Source organism: Protopterus annectens, chromosome 5.part0, assembly GCF_019279795.1.
Source record: "Protopterus annectens isolate FY-2018-M chromosome 5.part0, PAN1.0, whole genome shotgun sequence".
In the NCBI taxonomy this organism is placed as follows: domain Eukaryota; kingdom Metazoa; phylum Chordata; order Ceratodontiformes; family Protopteridae; genus Protopterus; species Protopterus annectens.
In genome coordinates, this window is record NC_056735.1 from 1,564,752,673 (window position 1) to 1,564,771,764 (window position 19,092).

The 19,092-nt window shown below is 41.0% G+C and overlaps 1 protein-coding gene across 1 annotated transcript in view; it reads right to left on the reverse strand.

The window, feature by feature from the left end:
• Window positions 1–5,200: 5,200 nt before the first annotated feature.
• MRPL39 (mitochondrial ribosomal protein L39) overlaps window positions 5,201–19,092 on the reverse strand; it is a 399,341-nt gene continuing 385,449 nt past the window's right edge. Inside the window, exon 10 of the mRNA XM_044071359.1 lies at window positions 5,201–5,304. Coding sequence (XP_043927294.1) covers window positions 5,272–5,304 — 33 coding nt within the window. The 3' untranslated portion in view covers window positions 5,201–5,271. The remainder of the gene's footprint in view (window positions 5,305–19,092) is intronic.

Sequence of the window (19,092 nt, forward strand, 5' to 3'; positions counted from 1 at the left end):
GATTCTAGCGTAAACTTGCCTCGGAATATCAGAAATTTGGGATTTTATAAGAGCCCTGTGAATTCTCCCTATTTCTATCTTTTTAGTTATGTCTTTGTTTTCTATTATTTTGTCTATGATTTCATTTGCAATTCCTCGTAAATGTGTTTGATCATACTTCTCCGGTATTCCTCTAATTAAGATATTGTTTCTTCTGGCTCTCGCTTCTAGGTCAATAATTTTCTGTTTCATTTCTGTGATGATGTTATCTCTTTCTGAAGCCTCTTTATGTAATTTTTGTATTTTCAGTTCATTATCTAGTATTTTACTTTCATTTTGCTCAATTCTTGCTGTCATATATTCCAGCTTGCTTCCAAAGTCTGTTAACTTTGTTGAGAAAGTTTGTATTTCTGACTGAAGAAGGACCAGAGGTTCTTTGAGGTCTTCTAATGTGAATGACTGATCATTTTTAACTTTTTGAGTCTGTTTAGTTGCTTCAGATTGAAATTTACTTGTTTTTTGTCTTTTTGAAGAAAGATCCTTTTCTGGAGAATTAATTTGTGAGAATCTAGATTTAGTAGTTTGCTGTTCCATTTGTTCCATTTTGAGTAGAGTAAAATTCCTTTATTTATTTGATTAGGTAGTACAAAGATTGGCAGGCTGGAGCACATGTAACCTGAATCACCACTGTGCCACTGTGTAGAGGAGTTCCTTCATCCAAGTAAGTTTCTTCCTTTTTTTTCTTTTTTCCAAAAAACTGAAGATCAGGAAAGCAAGATTAGTAATCCCCTGATGAGCTTTGATGTTTATGATCATTGTTCGATGAAGTAGTCACAGATGATTTGGTTAGATTAACTAATAATTTTGAGAGCAGGCAGAAATGTGTGCTTACTGTCTGGTGGCCATCTTAAAAAAACGCTGCAACAGGATTTTTGAAAAGGATCTTGTGGGACTCTGTAGTATCTGCCAGGTTTAATAGGAGCTCCGGCTCCTATCAGGCAGGGAATCAGGGGCCATGCTGGATTCCAAAAACACATCATCAACAATGTCTACTACAGGAGGTATAGCCAAAGGCCTATGCTGAGGTAGAAGAAGGAAATCCTTAAGCCTCTTTTTTGAATCAGAAAATTCCTGACTTTCCCAGTGGAAATGCTCCCTTAAGGTATGAAAAGTTTCCCCAAAAGAAAAATCCTCTGGAGGGGAAGCAGAGGGAATGGAATCCTCTGCATCAGAAATAAGTAGGTATGGACAAATCCAGGTCATTAGAAGAATCAGAAGAAACAGAATCCTGATCAGAAGATTCATAATCAAGCTCTGCCCTAGGCCTCGGGGGTGGGGGGGTTGACTACCCCTGATTAGAGTAATTAGATCTTCAGCCATTTTGATCATTTGTTTTTTAGGCATAGGGGCCTGAACATGTGGCCTGGGCATCATTTTTTTTAGACAAAGATCGAGATTTAGGCCTTAGTAATGAAGGTGGAGTAGATTTAATATGCAAGTCTGTAGGCCTGAATACACCCTCAGAAGCTGGTGCCTGCACAGCGGCTCCGGACCCATCCAAGGTAGAGACATCCGCGGGTTCCATAGGTGAAGCATCTCGCGGCATACCGGACTCTGAATGGGTCTCAGTAGAGGCCTCTGAATCAGAATTAACGAGTATCAGCGGCTGCAAAAACTCCTCACTGAGTACCAGCGAATTGGCGACTGGCTTAGGAGAAGCGTCGTTTGCAGTTTTGGACCTCGGTGGCCTGTCTTTATCTCTGCGTTTTTTCAGAATCCCGGTAGTCGGATGGCTAACTGACATTTCTGGATAATTAAACCGAGAACCGAAATATTTAGAGGCAAAAATGTACCGAAGACAAATAGTGCGCTAATTAAATAAAGCACAAAACCGACAGCAAGGTACGTCGTGGTCAGGGCCTAGGCAAGGAATACAGTACAAATGAAAATCTTTGTGAGGTATTTGCTTTCCACAAGTAATGCAACTATTAACTTTTAGACATTGGTAAGGAGCAAGAAAAAGTTTCCCCAAAGGGGTACTTAGCTTTAAGTTTAAGACTTCGGTTCTGAAACTCGAAAACGAAAATTTCAGGAGTCAGACGACTGGCACTTGCGAACAGCTTTTGCTTCGGACACCGTAAGGCAAGAAAGACTGATGTAATGGCGTTGGATGCATGTTTTATACCCCTGACTACCTGACGCCATGTAAGAAGGGACAGCAACCGACGCAGGACCCAAGACTTTGTTAATCAGGCAGACTGAGGGCAACCTGCCAGCAGATTACCCAAATGTAATGACTGCAACAGTGAAACACGAAGAACATCACATCAAGCAGGACAGGCAACTGGCTTTGACACACTTTCTTTAAAACAAGCTAAAGTGAAAATTCTAACAGGGCAACAAGAAACTGGATTACCAAATTAAGTTGCAGCTTTCAGTTACTCTTGTTGCTATGCATATATTTCAGCAATTACTCGACTGGAAAAAAAACATCAAGTTTTTCCCTTTAATAAAATTGTGAAGTGCAACTCAGCATGCTAATTATATACACAAGCAATAATGTCCAACAGGGTGTGTGTTCCTGTGTAAATAATGCAAGCCCAGGGGTGTCTAACCTCAGAAGGGTGTTATTTACAGACTAACATGCACCTTAGAGGGCATTCGTGTGCTAAAATAATGGGCTGTCTGTAAAACTGTTGTTTTATTTACTTATTTTATTAATTATATAATTTTTTATACATATATTGATGCAAAATAGTTCCTCCGCCTAATGTTATAAACTTGCTCTAGTATATGTAAATGGAGCTGGAGGAAGTATTTTACATTCAAAATACAACAATTTCAAAAAAAAATGTCCCGATATTTACCTCATTTATTTGATCCCCTAATCTTAAAATTTGTTGCCAATCGCTGTGGACTGAAGTCACTAAATAATGACATACATTTGAGTTTCAGACTTTCATGCTAACACAAATGCTGTTATTCTAGCAACTTTCTAAATTTATAATGGCAATATCAAATCTCAGCTTACCTTACTCATGAAAACTTAATTACCCCTACTGAACATGGCTTCCACCTCCACCACAGCACCACTAGTGCACTTATTTCCTTATTTCCTTTACCGACTCCATCTCCCTAGCTAGACACAATGATAAACTATTGCCCTGGCATCTTTTTAGATCTCTCCAAAGCCTTTGACACTCTCTCTCATCCCATCCTCCTCTCCAAACTCTCTCAACTCAACCTCTCCTCAGCAACTATCTCCTGGTTCAAAAGGTACCTCACAAACAGACTGCAATCTATAAAATGGCTCTCTGCTCTTTCTCCTTTTCAAAATGGGCATCCCTCAAGGCTGTATTTTAGGCCCCCTCCTTTTTAACATTTTTACTAACCAACTTCACACATCCTGTCCTCAGTCATCCATCATACAGTACGCAGATGACCCCACCATCATTTCTATCACTGAGAGTCCCACTGACCTGCTAACCCTGACACAAACATCTTTCAACCTCACTGAAACATGGCTTACTAACAACCAACTCATACTAAACCCTAAAGAGACAAAACTTCTTCTCTTCCTCCCAAAATTCCTTTACCAACTTAAATCCTCATTCACCATCTTTTCCCTCAACAACACTATGATCATAGCTGAATCCTACACTAAACTGCTTGGAATAATAGTGGACGATCAATTAAAATTTGACCTTCATGTACTTAACTGCATCAAGAAAACCCACCAAAAGCTTGGTTTACTCTATAGAAACAAAAGGCTCCTCACACCCAACTCCAGATCTCACTAGCCCAAGCTTACCTTCTCCTCAACCTCTTTTACATATTTCAAATTTTAACCAACTTACAGTCCTCATTACCTTCCAAACTTGAAACCACCTACAAAAAAGTTGCTAGATTTGCAGACAATCTGCTCTCAAGATCACACCATTGTCGCACTCTCCAGACACTCTGCTGGCTAGTTTCCTAACCAGCTCTTATTTACCCATCTCATTATCCATACTATTTTGAATAATCCCTCCTCTTGCCCTAGCATTTCCATCACTTGTCTCCATCTATAAGCCCTCTTGATCCCTCAGAAGCTCTGACCAAAGTCACTTACAAATGTACAAAACAAAAAATCTACTGGACAGAATCTCTACAGCTACTTCCCTGCTCTTGCATAGAACGAGCTCCCCATGACCCTTAGAAACATTTCCCACATCCATGAATTCAAGAAAACTCTCAAAAGGTATCTTAATAGCACATGGATTTGCCTCTGTAATCATCCCACATGAACCCACCCCTTTCTCTATCACTATCCTCTTTATTCCTCCCTTCACTGCTATCATAACTCACTTAATAACTGCTCTGTACTGTACAATTACCCTCTGAAGATAACCCAATGTGTTATGTAAATTCATTCAAATGTTTTACTGTATATTTCTTTGCTATATTCTTTCTTCGATGTTATAATGCCTCTTACTATATTGTACTGCGGAGCTTTATCTATATTTCCTTAACTGTTTTACTGTATATTTTTCACTGTATTCAACTTCAATTTTGTAAATTTTTCTTGCTTACTTGTACTGTGGAGCTTTTCTCCCCTGGCATCCATTGAAAAAGGGCTTTTGCTCAGATGGACTATCCCGGTTAACAAATGTCAAATAAATAAATAAATATTTAAAATCTATTCCTATTTTTGAGCCTGTGTTCCCCCTTTATTTAAGGCTTTATCCAGATTTCTTGAGATAGAAAGGAGAGGTATGCATATTAACTGCTGCTGCCACTGCTAAATCAATCTCACTCTCTCTCTCTCTCCCTTACACACACAAACACTCTCCTGCTTTCATGCACTAAATCATGCCTACAGAAACACACACATTCTTTTCAAATTTTTTTTTTAATTTTACACTCACTAATCAGCAAAAGCACTGCTAAGCAAATGCAAAATAATAGTAACCATTATCTCAGTTACAGTTCAAGCTCCACGGCAGCATAGTTTGCTACCATGAAGCGTCAGACTCATTTTTCAGCAGGCAGTACCTTAACATTAACACCCAAATCAGAGGGGTGATGTACAGGCCGTCCATTCTGTAAAACTACATATCAAATAGTCTACCAAAGAAATCATGACTAATAAATGAAATTCACAAGTTTGTGCACCTGTATTTTCAGATTCATGTGCAAAGCATCAGTAATATTTCAAATTTTACAACAAACAGAAACACAATTTTATTTTTATAAGGATTTTATTGTATTGTATTGTAAACTGGATGTTGTAGACAAAAGCATACATAGTTTTTACTCTTGTGTTGGGTGTTCCTTGTCTGTTACCTGCAAAAGATAAAACACAAAAATGTGTTCAATGGTGCAATTATTTTTTCAAACATTCAATGTCATGCTGAAAAACAGGTTTAGTACAGGATGTCATAAGCAGAGTTAAAATATCACCTTATTTCAGGTGATGTAATCTTATACAATAATCTAAGAGCTGCATCATACTCTGTAGATACACACACACACACTCCATTCAAAGTATTGCATCATATCTAAATGCTTCAAATAACATATTTGTAGGAGGAATGCTGCGGAAAGTCCCACAGATGGGGCAAGAACAGTTTTATGCAACTCACATCAAGTGACACACTGCTTCTCAAGTTATTGCCATATCACCATTACAGCTTCAAGATTAAAAAAAAAAAATCAACAGCTGATGCCTTTATATGTCACACAAAACTGTGGTGTTACAAAGTACAGTTTTGTACCTACCATAAATGTAGATGTTAGAGTGTTCACCCTGCTGCAGTCATCACACTAGGGTTATCCTGTCGTCAGGCAGTCCCGCAGTCGGCCGGAATTCCAACGTCTTGGTCCAGCGTCGGTTGCTGTCGCCTCATCCCTGACATCAGTGCACCAGGGGTATATATAATGCAACCAACGCCATTTTCTTCAGTTTTTCTTGCCCCAGATGTCAGGTGCCCCCAAAAAGGTGGTCAGAATTAGTACCAAATGAAGTGAACATTGCACAAACACAAAATCCCTTAAGCTATAAGCAAATACATCAGTAAGGTATAGCAGAGGTTTAGCCAGTAGATCAGAGGGGATGGAGGGAGGGTAACCTGGACTGCAGCAGGGTGAACACTCGAACATATACATTTATGGTAGGTACAAAACTGTACTATGTTCATCGTGTTACCCTGCTGCAGTCATCACACTTGGGTTGAATCCCAAAGCTAAGGTAGGGGGGAGGTATCATAGAGGGTTAGTGGAGGCAATAAGGCCCTGCAGAACTGCAGTGGCGAAGCCCGCCCTGGACTTAGAGTAAAGAGGCAAGTGATAGTGTTTGGTAAAGATGTGTACTGAACTCCAAGTTGCAGCTTCTAAAATTTCCTTGGTTGGAACCCCCCTGAGAAAGGCTGTAGAGGTAGCTGTTGCCCTGGTAGAGTGGGATCCAATGGTAGCAGGAACTGGTTTCCCATGATGGATATAGCAGAAACGTATGCAGTGACCTATCCATTTAGAAATGGTTTGCTTAGATATAGCCTTCCCTTGAGAAGCTGTAGCATAGGATACAAAGAGCTGGTCAGATTTTCTGAAAGCCTTAGTTTTGTCCAAGTAGTAAAGAAGCTGCCTGTGAATGTCCAAGGAATGCAGGAGTCTCTCACCTTTGTTCTGTGGATTGGGGAAGAAGGTGGGTAAGTGGATGGTTTGATTTAAAGCTACACTGGAAACCACCTTAGGCATAAAGGAAGGATTAGTTCGTAGAGAAACTCTGTCGATGAAAAATGAGGAAAGGTTCCACTGCCATTAGTGCCTATAGTTCTGAGACTCTCCTGGCTGAAGTTATTGCTAGGAGCAGGGCAGTCTTCCATGATAGGAACTGAATATCTGCAGAGAAAGCTGGTTCAAAGGGAGGTAACGTTAGTTTTTCCAGAGCAAAGCTGAGGTCTCATGTTGGTGTAAGAGCTCTCCTGGGTGGTCTAATGTTTTTTGCCCCTCTGAGGAACTGCCTTAGAAGAGGATTTGAAAATAAAGGTGGATCCGTGTCGTAGTGAGCTGAAATAGCTGAAGCATGGATTTTAATTGAGGAAAAGGAAAGTCCTTTGTGCAACATCTCAGCTAAATACTGTAGAATGTGAGGCATGTGAGGCTGAATTGTGTCTTGGCCTTTAGCTTGGTTCCAGGCACAATACCTTTTCCATTTGTCCGAATAAGCCTTCCTGGTGCTTGGCCTCCTGGATTCCAGAATAACATCCAGAACTGCTTGTGAAAGAGGAGCTGGTTGGATGTTTAGTTGATTTGCCATGCAGCCAGATTTAAAGTTTTGAGCTGGCTGTGAAGAATCTGTTTGTTTTGTTGTGTGAGCAAATGAGGTATTTGAGGCAATATCCAAGGTGGGCTGTGAACCATATTTTTCAATAGCGGGTGTACCAGTGCTGGCGTGGCCAGTCTGGGGCTATGAGAATCAGTCGTGGTCTCTCCTTTTTGACCTTCAAAAGAACCTTTGTGAGGAGAGGTAATGGAGGGAAGGCATATGCTGTCAAGTTTTTCCAACTGAAAGAGAGAGCATCCACTTTCCAAGCTTGATGGTGAAATGTCCTTGTACAAAATTTTGTCAGTTGGTAGTTTTGGGGACTGGCAAACAGGTCTATGTTTGGAAGGCCCCATTTTTGAGTTATCATTGCAAATATTTGTGGATCTAATTTCCACTCGTGGGGATCTTTGATGTTTCTGCTGAGGTCGTCTGCCAATGTGTTCTTCTGTCCTGGCAGGAATTGAGCTTGTAACTGGACTTGGTAAGCCAGAGCTGTGTTCCATAAGATCATTGCTTGCCTGCATAGAGGGTAGGAATGTGTACCCCCTTGTTTGTTTATGTACCACATTACTGTGGTGTTGTCTGTCTTTATTGCAAGTTGTCCTGGATGTAATAGATCCTTGAAGGCTGTCAGAGCTTTCTGTACAGCTAGCATCTCTTTTGATTTATGTGCAGATTTCTTTGATCTGCAGTCCATAGGCCTTGAATGCATTGTCCTGCCATGTGTGCCCCCCAGGCGTAGTCTGAAGCATCTGTTGTGATAGTTTGCCTGGCTGGGGGCAAAGTGAAAGGCTGACCCTTGTTGAGGTGACATGCCTGTGACCACCATAGAAATTCCTGTTGTAGGCAGGGAATGAGAGATATCATTGTGTCCAAGCTGTGGCTGTGTTGAGACCATACGCTTTTTAGGTACCACTGTAATTTCCTCATATGCAGCTTTGCAAATGGTATTATTAGTATGCAAGATGCCATGAAGCCCAAAGCCTGCAGAATTTTTCTTGCAGTTAATTGGGTCTTTGTTGCCATTGTCTTGAAATATTGAGTCAGTTGTAGTTGCTTGTCTGGCATAAGATAAGCCTTCTGGGCCGTTGTATTCAAGCTGGCACCCAGGAATGTCATTTTTTGTGAGGGTACTAGTTTTGACTTCTTTTCGTTTACTGTGTACCCCAGACAGTTTAGTAGATGCTTTACAAAGGCCAGATGATGTAAGAGAATGTCTTTGCTTTCTGCTTGGATGAGGCAGTCGTCCAGGTATGGATGTATTTGAATTCCTCTTTGTCTGCAGTATTCAATTACTGGTGCCAGGCATTTTGTGAAAACTCAGGGCGCAGTAGATAAGCCAAAGGGCAGTGCAGAGAATTGGTAATGAGTTGAACCTGCAATGAAACAGAGGTATCTTCTACAACTTTGTCTGATAGGGACATGCAGGTATGCCTCCTTGAGGTCCAACGTTACTAGCCATGCTTTCTTGCCCAGCATGGGAAGAAGCTGCTGTAGTGTTAGCATCTTGAATTTGGGTACTTGTAAGAATGTGTTTAAAATTGAAAGGTCCAGAATTGGTCTCCAGGCATTGTCCTTTCTGGGCACTAGAAAGAATCTTGAGTAAAATCCTTGACCTTGCTCCCGTGTAGGTACCAGCTGAATGGCTCTCATGTCCATGAGAGCTGTAATTTGTTTTTGAGCCTCTGCCCTTTGATTTTGTGGCAGGTTTGGCATTCCTCTTTTCATTGGCTAGGTGTGAAAGTGGAATCTGTATCCTTGTAAAATTATGTCTAGGACCCATTTGTCCTTTGTGACAATGTGCCAGTTGTCTGCAAAAAGTGTGAGTTTTCCCCCCAAGTGGGCTGCCAAGAGAGTATTGCTTGGCCAGATGAGGTGCAAGTCATTGAGTTTGCCTTCTGGTGGATTGAGACCTGTCTTCTTCTCCCTTCTGTGGTGTACTGCCCCATTGGCGAGGTTTATATTGGGCTTGTGGTTGTCCTCTGCCACTTGGGCGCCTGTATTTACCCCTCTGTGGTCTGTCAGTGGCTGGAAAGGACCAATTTTTTGTTGGCCAGTTTCTGCTGAAGCAAGGGGGTTGTACTTGTAGGAAATCTTTGACTGTCTGCATAGATTTTGCCTTATCTTCCATTTTCTTTAAAACTTCTTCTGATTTAACTCCAAAAAGAACATCCTGCTGTAAGGGAGCATCTAGTAGTTTTGCTTTAACATGATCAGGCAGAGTTTGTTCCTTTAACCAAGCATGCCTACATATAACAGACCCAGTGACAGCTGCTCTGCAGGAGACCTCCAAAGAATCAAACCCACATGGTAAGGTATGTTTGCCCACCTGCTCAATGGCGTGCAACAGATCATGTACTTCTTTCAATGCAGCTTGTTGGGGGAGGGAGGTTATTCTTTGCTTTAACTGAGATATTAGAATTGCTGATACTTAAGCATATGAAAGTGACAATTCAGTGCCCTCATAGCTAGTGTGGCTGAGGTGTAAACCTTTTTCCCCCCACCTGTCTAGTGCTCTGCAATCCCTCTCAGAAGGAACTGGGTTTTTAGCCATAGAAGCCTTAGCCCCCTTGGGACCCTGGGAGATAGTCTCTGGGTCAGCTACTGGGCTTTTGTAAAGAAATTTGTGGGAATCAGGCACTCTGTAGTCTCTGTCAGGCTTAGCCGGAGCAAGAGGTAGAGAGTCTGGGTTGAAACTGGATTCTAAATAGACATCATCCACAATGTCCAAAACTGGTGGGATGGCAAGGGGTCTGTGTTGGGGAAGTAAAAGAAACTCTCTGAGCCTTTTCTTTGAATCAGAGTAGTCCTGACCTTCCCAGTGAAAATGTTCCCTCAGTGTGTAAAGTTTCCCCAAAGGAGTAGTCTTCAGGAGGAGAAGCTGAGGGAATAGAGCCCTCAGCATCAGAATCTTCATAAGGAGAGAAGGAATAGTCTTGGTCCTCAGAGGAGTCTGAAGAAATGGACATTTGCTCAGAGGAAGCAGAATCTTCCTCTTGTCTAGGCCTTTTGTCAGGAGGGGGCTGTGAACCCCTGATTAAAGAAATCAAATCTTCAGCCATTTTGAGCATCTGTTTCTTAGGCATAGGGCCTTGAACAGGAGACTGAAGTGCAGTCCTTTTAGATTTAGAAGGAGTCTTCGACTTAGAAAACGTTTTAATGGTGAGAGTCATCTGTCTGAAAACGCCTTCAGAAACCGATGGCGTTTCTGTAGCACCGACGTCTTTAGAAGAAAAGTCGTCGGAAGGGCCTGAAGTAAAAGGCTACGTCGGCCTGGTACAATCAGTCAAAATTTCTGTAGCGGTCTCGGGTTCCAGAACTGCGGTAGTCAGGGGCTGTGTCAGAGCCTCACTGAGAACCGGATCAGCTGAGGCCTCGGAAACTGGCTTAGGCCTGGGCTGTCTGTCCTTATCCCTGCATTTTTTGTGCACGCCGGTAGTCGGTTGCTCCGACGGCATGGTGTAGTTAAATTTTCTACCAAAATAGTGTCGTGCGAAATCAAATCATCTTTTAATAGTACGCTTATTAAACCTAGCACAAAACCGACAATAAGTGACGTTGTGGTCTGGGCCTAGGCAAGGTATGCAATAAGAATGAAAATCCTTATGAGGTATTTGCTTCCCACAAGAAATACAATTGTTAACTTTTTCTGACATTGGTCTGAGGCAAGAAAAGTTTCCCCAACGGGGTACTTAGCTTTATAGAAGACTTCGGTCTGAAATTCGAATGTGAAAATCTCAGGAGTTGGCCGACCGGCACTTGCGAACTGCTTCTGCTTCGGGCACCACGTGGCAAGAAAGACGGAAGAAAATGGCGTCGGTTGCATTATATATATCCCTGGCGCACTGACGTCAGGGATGAGGCGACAGCAACTGAAGCCGGACCAAGACTTTGTAATTCCGTCCGACTGCGGGACCGCCTGACAACAGGATAACCCTAGTGTGATGACTGCAGCAGGGTAACACGATGAACATCTGAACATGGTGGCGGGGGTGTGTAAGTAATGAAAGAGGTTTACACAGAGAAACAATGCAATTAACTTTCATCTTCTCAGCACTCTCTGTGACATGTCATAGATCAGGAAAAATAGAAACACCGTATGGCAGTGAAGCAATTAATACAATCCCAAAACTGCAAAGAAAGACATTTGCAAAGGCAGCATCGGGTACTTGAGTCAATTCCACATTACATTTCTGGATAGGAAATATAATTATGCTATGGACTGAAAACTGAAATTAGGCCTCTTGAATGCCACTGCAGGCTTCAGCCCACCTGAAGCATGTTCTCACCCATTTCTCAGCTGGAAGACTTCTTGACAGTATTTATACAAGAAGATTCAAGCTAAAGAAAATGCAGTTCTCTCTCTCAAGATGCCATGCTATAGTCTTCCATTTAGTTCCTAACTAGTAAAGTGCAACCAAATGAATTCTCATTGTAATACCTCTGCTGAATGCCCTGTAGCAGGGATCACAAAGGACTTGGTACAGTAGTCTGTTCAACTCACCATGAGTAACTGTTCTGGAGAAATCTCCTGGATGACTTGTTTTTTATTACTGGGGTAATGTATCATAAAGTAACTTGTCTGCCAATCCATTTCCATTACTTTCAGTTCAAAAATAATCCCAAGATAGGGATAAGCAAACAACCATGGAGACTTCTCAGTTTACATTACCACAGTGTCTTAAAGCAGATTAAGAAAACAGAACAATAAGACAAGCCACACATTTTAGTTGGCTTTTTAAATAATAGATAATGCCTGCTCACCCTGGTTGAGTTCTTCCAAAGAGTTACTGAGGACAAGAATAAGGGACATATGCTCCATACTGCCTAATTGGACTTTGCCAAGGTCCTCAACACGCTCTCTCATGGTGGGATTATTCACAAACTCTCGACTCAACATGAAGTCATACATAGTTCAGTGGATAGGTAATCAGCTGCCTGACAAAAAACATAAAATTAAGGTCAGGGGTATTTACTCTACACAGAAACTTGTGTTGTACAACAGGACCCTGTTCCAGGTCTCCTCCTCTTTGGTATATACTTCTCTGACAAGAAAAGTGATAAAGGGACAACTACTAGCCAAGTCTGAAGCTGATGTCTGCACATTAGAGTTAGTTATCAAATCCTACTCTGATACTCAAATTCTCCAGTAAAGTCTCAAACAAACAAGCATTTGGTTTCTTTATCCTGTGCTCACCATCACTGCCAAGAAACACAGCACAGCCTCCTTTGGTAAATGAAGTATCATTATTCCTTACTATATAGATAACATGCCAAATAAATCTGCCACAGACATCGGGGACATGGGTACCTCTGTTAAGAGCATAATCTCATTTGACATCACTAATTTGTGGTAGTTAGAAAATCCTTTTACTCTGCACAGTTTATCCTTCATGGTATCTTCCCAAGACTCAAAGAACGTACAATTCCACTTTATTCTTCCCTTATTAGGCCCATCATTGAATATGGTGCTCCCTTCCACTGCTATCTCCTCAGCTATCTAAACCAACTCAATAGACCTTAACATTTCCTCAACAAAAAGATCTCATATATCAATAACCTTAGCTACTCTGGCAGAATAAAAGCCATGTCCCTTTAATCAGTGTCGTAAAGTGTCCTGAGAGGGGATGGGATGTTTTGCTACAATCTACCTCATATTCTCATCTTCTTCACCTAAGCAGAACCAATGGTAATGCAAACAGTTACTCTAGAGACCTAAATCCATACTACTGCATCACCAACATAAGATGGAGTGACACGTATCCAACACAACATATCCCCCATTTTTAGAACTGTCTGCCCTTACAGATCAAGAACACATTTCTCTAGCAACCTTTAAAACCAGAGTATGGAAGACTGGATGGATGATCACAAAGTTCCATCTGGGATGTAAAAGCTATTTAGTGACAGTCATTTAGTCGTCCATCAGTACTGGGTGATGTGACAAAGCTTCTTAATTGTCTCTTTGGCCATAGTCTGAGTAAGAACTCATCAACTACTTACAGCAAAGTCTTTTCTTACAAATCTGGTAAAATGAAAGGTCACAAATGTATTTGCTATTCTAATTTAAGGAAGTACTCATCAAATAAATACTTACCTTGCACCAAAAATAAGAATCAAAGAAATAAGATATACCAGCAGTGCCAAAAGCTCAGCACATACTAAACAAGTTCTTCTTCTTCAACAGCAGTGCTTAGCACTGAGGAGCAGAGGACAGGGTGGTAAAATTTGGTTTCTGTTACAGACATTTCTCAACAATACCCCAAGTAGAAAGTCAAAATACAATTTTACAGGTATCTTGCAATATAACTGAAAAAGGTTGATACAGTATGCAAGCCATCTATAAAGGCTGGAAACTGGAATGCTTATCCCTACAGCCAAAGAAATGCAGCATGTCAAATTTTCTAGGGTCCTTCGGATGGAGAAAAATATCATCAAAACTGTGCAAATTTACTGTGCATTGTAATATTTCACCTTGGTTTCCTCACAGAAATTTAGACCTACTGGATGAGAGTGAAACTAGAAAGTAAACTGTGCAAGATACTTAAAAACAGATCTTTGAAGACAGGTCCCTTTAACAGTAAATCATGGCACTTTGGTTCACCTTCCTTCTGCTTCCTGGGACCTGGGCTGATTCACATTAGTGAATATCTTCCCTGCAGGGACTAGTATTGGCATTACCTCAAAGGTACCAATGCGAGTACTGTAAAACCCTCATGAATATGCACTGTGTTATCCTGTGTTCTCATTGATTCTGTGAGCCTGGAAGTCTACAGTGTTTGTGGCAAGCAAATATTCAGGCTATGTCGAGTATTTGGCATCAAGTTACAAGCAAGAAATAATGAGAACCACTTCATCCAAGCATCTTAACAGTACATATGTGCAAGTCCCCAAGACTGGGGAAGGAAAAAGGCCAGTTTTACTGTTACTGTGACCATGCCTTGCAGAATTGCTTCTACGGAAAGTACCTTAAATACCCAACTATCTTTATGGGAAGGTCACTGTAACAGTAAGCCATAATTTGTGACAGAATCCCAAGAAGAATTTGATTACCTTGACAGCTGGGCAGTTCCCTGTAGCACAGTTATTCTAAAACCTGTCCCACCCTTACAATGTGCTTTCAGCCCATGATGTTTTGCAAAGAGGCTATGAGTAACTCCTCTGGCAGTTGGATTCATAAAAGAAACATACTAATAAGTGATGCTAAAAAGTATAACTGCAAAACAGTGATCTGTCATGGAAACATTGAAAATCAAAACTTGATACAAAATGGGAACTACTTTTGCATGGGAATTGTCTCTCTTGCACCCCAAATATTCCGGCTACTTACATAGTAACTCTACGACTGCTATACTTAAGAGTAAGAGTAATTCTTTGAGATATCCCATTCTTGATCTTAAAATACAAATCAGACATCAGTTTTGTGATTACTCTTTCGCTGATCATTAATTCCTTGAATGTTTTTGTCACCCCCCACCCCTTCTAATGTTCCTAGTACACCAAATATTTCTAAAGTAAGCTTCTGAAGCTGCTGCTGACCTAACAGAATTTTCTAACAATGGTTTATGAATGTTAATTATACCATCATACCAAAAGTAAAAACAGTAGGCCATCCACTTTGAGAAGGTTTATTTAGTTACAGGCAACTTGTTTTTCCCTTTTAACAATTTAAAATGTGGGTTCTCCCAATATTTTTTCAGTTATTTTATTTGAATTTGTTGACCGGGGGTAAAGTACTGATCACAAATGACCAAATTCAGTTTCAGCCCCCAAGGTAATATTTTTTTGGCAAGTTTGTCAATTATAAAGACAAACAGAAAGTGGTATACAAAAATGGAGTTATCACTGCAGAGCAGACGTATTCAATTAAGTACAGCACAGAGCTGCAACCGACATCTATACAGTTACTAAAGTAGCTTAAGTTGTCTGTGCACACCTAGCACATGCAGAAGATGCTTTCTTCCATTTTCTTTACCTATATCTTTTTTTTTTTTTTTTTATTAACTTTACAGTTCATTGTTATGTCTTTAAGCTGAACAAAATCAGGAGACACAACTTCATCTGCAATGAGACCATTGCATACAGTTACAAAATACTCTGCAACTTTTCTAATGTTACCGATGATCATAAAGCAGCAGCAAGCTTGAAGTTACAGAAAAAGAAAAATACACATAGCAGTCAATGAGGCATTGCACTCTCATTTTGATAGCTTGGGGAGAAATCTGGGAACTAAACAAAACTGCTGAGAGAGTGAGAGAGAGAGAGAGTAAGAAAGACATCTTTTGAGGCACACTTTTGCTATGAAAGGCATTATAAGTTGGTTTGCACTTTATGACTTGTAAAGCTGAAAAAAGAGGTAACAACAACAAAAAGTGTTTTCCAAGACAGGCACTTAAAGGCCAGCATGTTAACTAGTTCACATGAAAATAAAGTTAACTTTTTCAAGATATAGTTCAAGTTCCAGGGAAAAAATTTTGTTCTTTTTTTTGGAAAACATCCTTCAGAAAGGGTTTCAAGACTTGATTTCTTGCTATCAGTGGAAAGGCTGGTATGTACTAAAAAACAGGAAAATGTGCTTTGATGGATGATTCTGCTACATTCAAAACAAATGGTTTAAGTAATTCAATATTCCCAGAAGTAGACAAAGTACAGTTGTGTAAGCAAACTTAACTATAACAGTAGGTGTTCAAATGATCATTTCTGCAGTAGCCTTTTCTACAGTGGTGATATCCAACAACTGGACAACTTCCAAAGCTTCAGGGCACCTTCCATGCAACAACCCATCAGTCACCTTGAGCTGAGTTGACTAAAAGATAAGTTTGGGTATTGACACCTTTAGAGATTTCATGCCAACAGACAGAGAGGGGAGGCTGAGCCCTGAAAGGACAACGCTAGGAATAACAAAAACTAAATGTCCCCAATCCTGGCATAAAAAAACACTCCAAAAACAATGGGGATGGAGGGAGGGAGTGGCTACTACAACAGCGATCATTCAAACATCTACTGTTATGGTAAGTTTACTTACACAACCATACTATGTTCATCATATTGATCACTGCTGCAGTAGCTTTAGCTATATGGATACAGTACCCTAAGTTAATACATTTGAGAGGTGGAATGAGAAGAATCTAGGAGTCCATGGAGAGTGGTCCTAGCAAAGCCTGATCTAGACTTAGAGAAGGAATGAAGCTTGTAGTGCTTTGTAAAGTATGAACAAAGGACCAAGTTGCAGCTTCTAGAATATTTTTAGAATCCAACCCTTTCTATAAAGCCACAAATGAAGTCAAGGCCCTGATAAAGTGGGCTTTGACCCTGCCTGGAATAGTTTTGTTGTGGTGAGTATAAGAAAAGATAACAACATTAGACAACCATTTGGAAACAGACTGTTTTGGCACAGGTTGTCCCTTCTTCTTACCTTTACAAGAAATGAACAATGGATCCTACTATCATAAAGATTTAGTTCTGTCAAAATAGTACCAGAGTTGTCTGTAGACATCCAATGTATGAAGTATCCTTTCTGCCACATTTTTAGGTTCAGGAAAGAAAAAGGGGAGATGGACAGTATGGCTTAAAGTGAACTCGGATACCACTTCAGGTTTAAAACAAGGATTAGTTCTCAATGAAACACTGTCTCTGTGGAAAACGATAGGGTTGACTCACCATAAGAGCTTGCAACTCAGATACCCTTCTTGAAGAAGTCAGAGCAATCAGTAAAACTGTTTTTTTCAAGTCAGCCAGGTTGGCTGGTTCATAAGTGTTAGCTTCTCTAACACAAAAGATCCCAAGGAGGGGTCACCAGTTTTCTGGAAGGCCTCATACAAAAACCCCTTTCAAAAACATTTTGACATGACAATGCATTAAAAAAGGAGGATCCATGGGCAAACATGTTGAAATGGCTGATAAATGAACCTTGATGGAGAAGTAAGAAAGGCCACAGGATAATAACTAACACAAATACTGTAAAACAAAGAGAACAGCTAGCCCTGAATGGGTGCTGATTACATTGCTGGCACCACCCAGAAAACCTTTTCCATTTGCTAATATATGTTCTAGTAGCAGGCTTACTAGCCTCCATTACTAGTGCTGCACATCCTCAGCAAGCAGGTGCCTAAAGGGAATTAAGACCCTATCATCTAGGCAGTCAACTGAAGTTGATTGGGGTCAGAGTGCATCAAACAACCGTGTTCTTGTGAGAGTAGATCCAGTCTGTGAGGAAGCTTCTAGTAACTGCCCCTGGCCATTTCCAAAAGAAGGGGAACCATTTTTGCCTGGACCAGAAGTGAGTCACCACAATGATCTTGGGAGGGGGAGGTTCTTTCTGACTCTACAGAAGTACCCTGAACACACTGGAAATGGTGGAAAGCATACAGGAACATCCCTGTCCAAGGAAAAGAAAAGGCATCTGTCCTCTAAGCCTTCTTGCATGGAGTCCTTGAGCAGAGCCTTGTCAACTGTTCAGAGAGGAAATAAACAGGTCTACTTGAGGAACTCACTACAGATGGATCACATCTTGGAAGACCCCTTCATCTAGTTTGCACTCATGAGGGTCTGCCCTTGTCCTGCTCAGCTTGTCTGGAACACAGTTTTGCTCTTATGGAATGTAAGATGCCTACAGAGTGAGATTTTATTATGGTGCTATACCACAAGCTAAAATGGCTACTTTGCAAAGGCATATGACCTGGTTCTCCTGATGTACCACATGACTGTGGTATTGTCTATAACAACCAGAAGAAATCCAGGGAACCAAAGATGAGTCAGAAAGCTGAGTACCTTAGTCAGGGCAAACATCTCTTTTACATTTAGATGCTTGTGTCTATCCTTGGGGTCCTGCATTTCTTGCACTTTTATCCTTCCAGAAACATATCCTAAGCAAAGTCCAAGGCATCTGTGGAGACTGACTGCTTTGGAACAAGGATGGAGAGGGGTAGACACAGATTTAAGGATATTAAGAAGTTATGTACTCACCATAATGTTCCATGCGAGTTGTTCATCTTGCCTTCATTCTTTACTGATGGGTTCGGTATGGCCGTATGCAAAGCTCGAGGTCTTCCAGTAGCTCGAGGCCAAGCCCCTATCCCATGATGCACTTGTGAATCACCTCAGATCTTGTTTGCTGCGTGTACTATAACCATATAAATGAGCTATCCTCCTATGGAAAGGAAGAAGAAGTTGAGCAACCAGAATGAGACCAACATCTAGGTCAACTATCAGCCAGGAGGGGGAAGGAGGGAGGGACGTAAGAATGAAGGTGAGATGAACAACTCACATGGAACGTTATGGTGAGTACATAACTTCTTAATGTGAAGTTGTTCAATCTCGCCATTCATTCTTTACTGATAGGCAACGTCCCTAGCACCATCAATCTCGGATGGCTCACGGGAGTACATTCTTCAGAAACGCAGACCCAAAAGAAGCCTTGTCCCTGGAGGCCTAATCAACTTTGTAATGCGTGATAAAGTTATGAGGTTTAGACCAAGTGGCTGCTGCACAAATGTTATCAAGGGGCAATTTGGCTTGGAACACAGAGGATTTAGAAACTACTCTGGTTGAGTGAGCTTTAATCTTGTGTTGCAAAGGCATATTAGCAGCTGAGTAGACAAAGGTGATACAATCCGATAACCATTTAGGTTTTTTAGCCACTGGTCTACCTTTTCTGGATTCAGAGAATGAAACCAAGAGCTGGTCTGATTTCCTGATACAGTACAGTTGTGTACACTTAACATAAATGTAGATGTTCGAGTGTATTCACTGTTGCAGTCATTACATTTGGGTAATCTGCTGGCAGGTTGCCCTCAGTCGGCCTGATT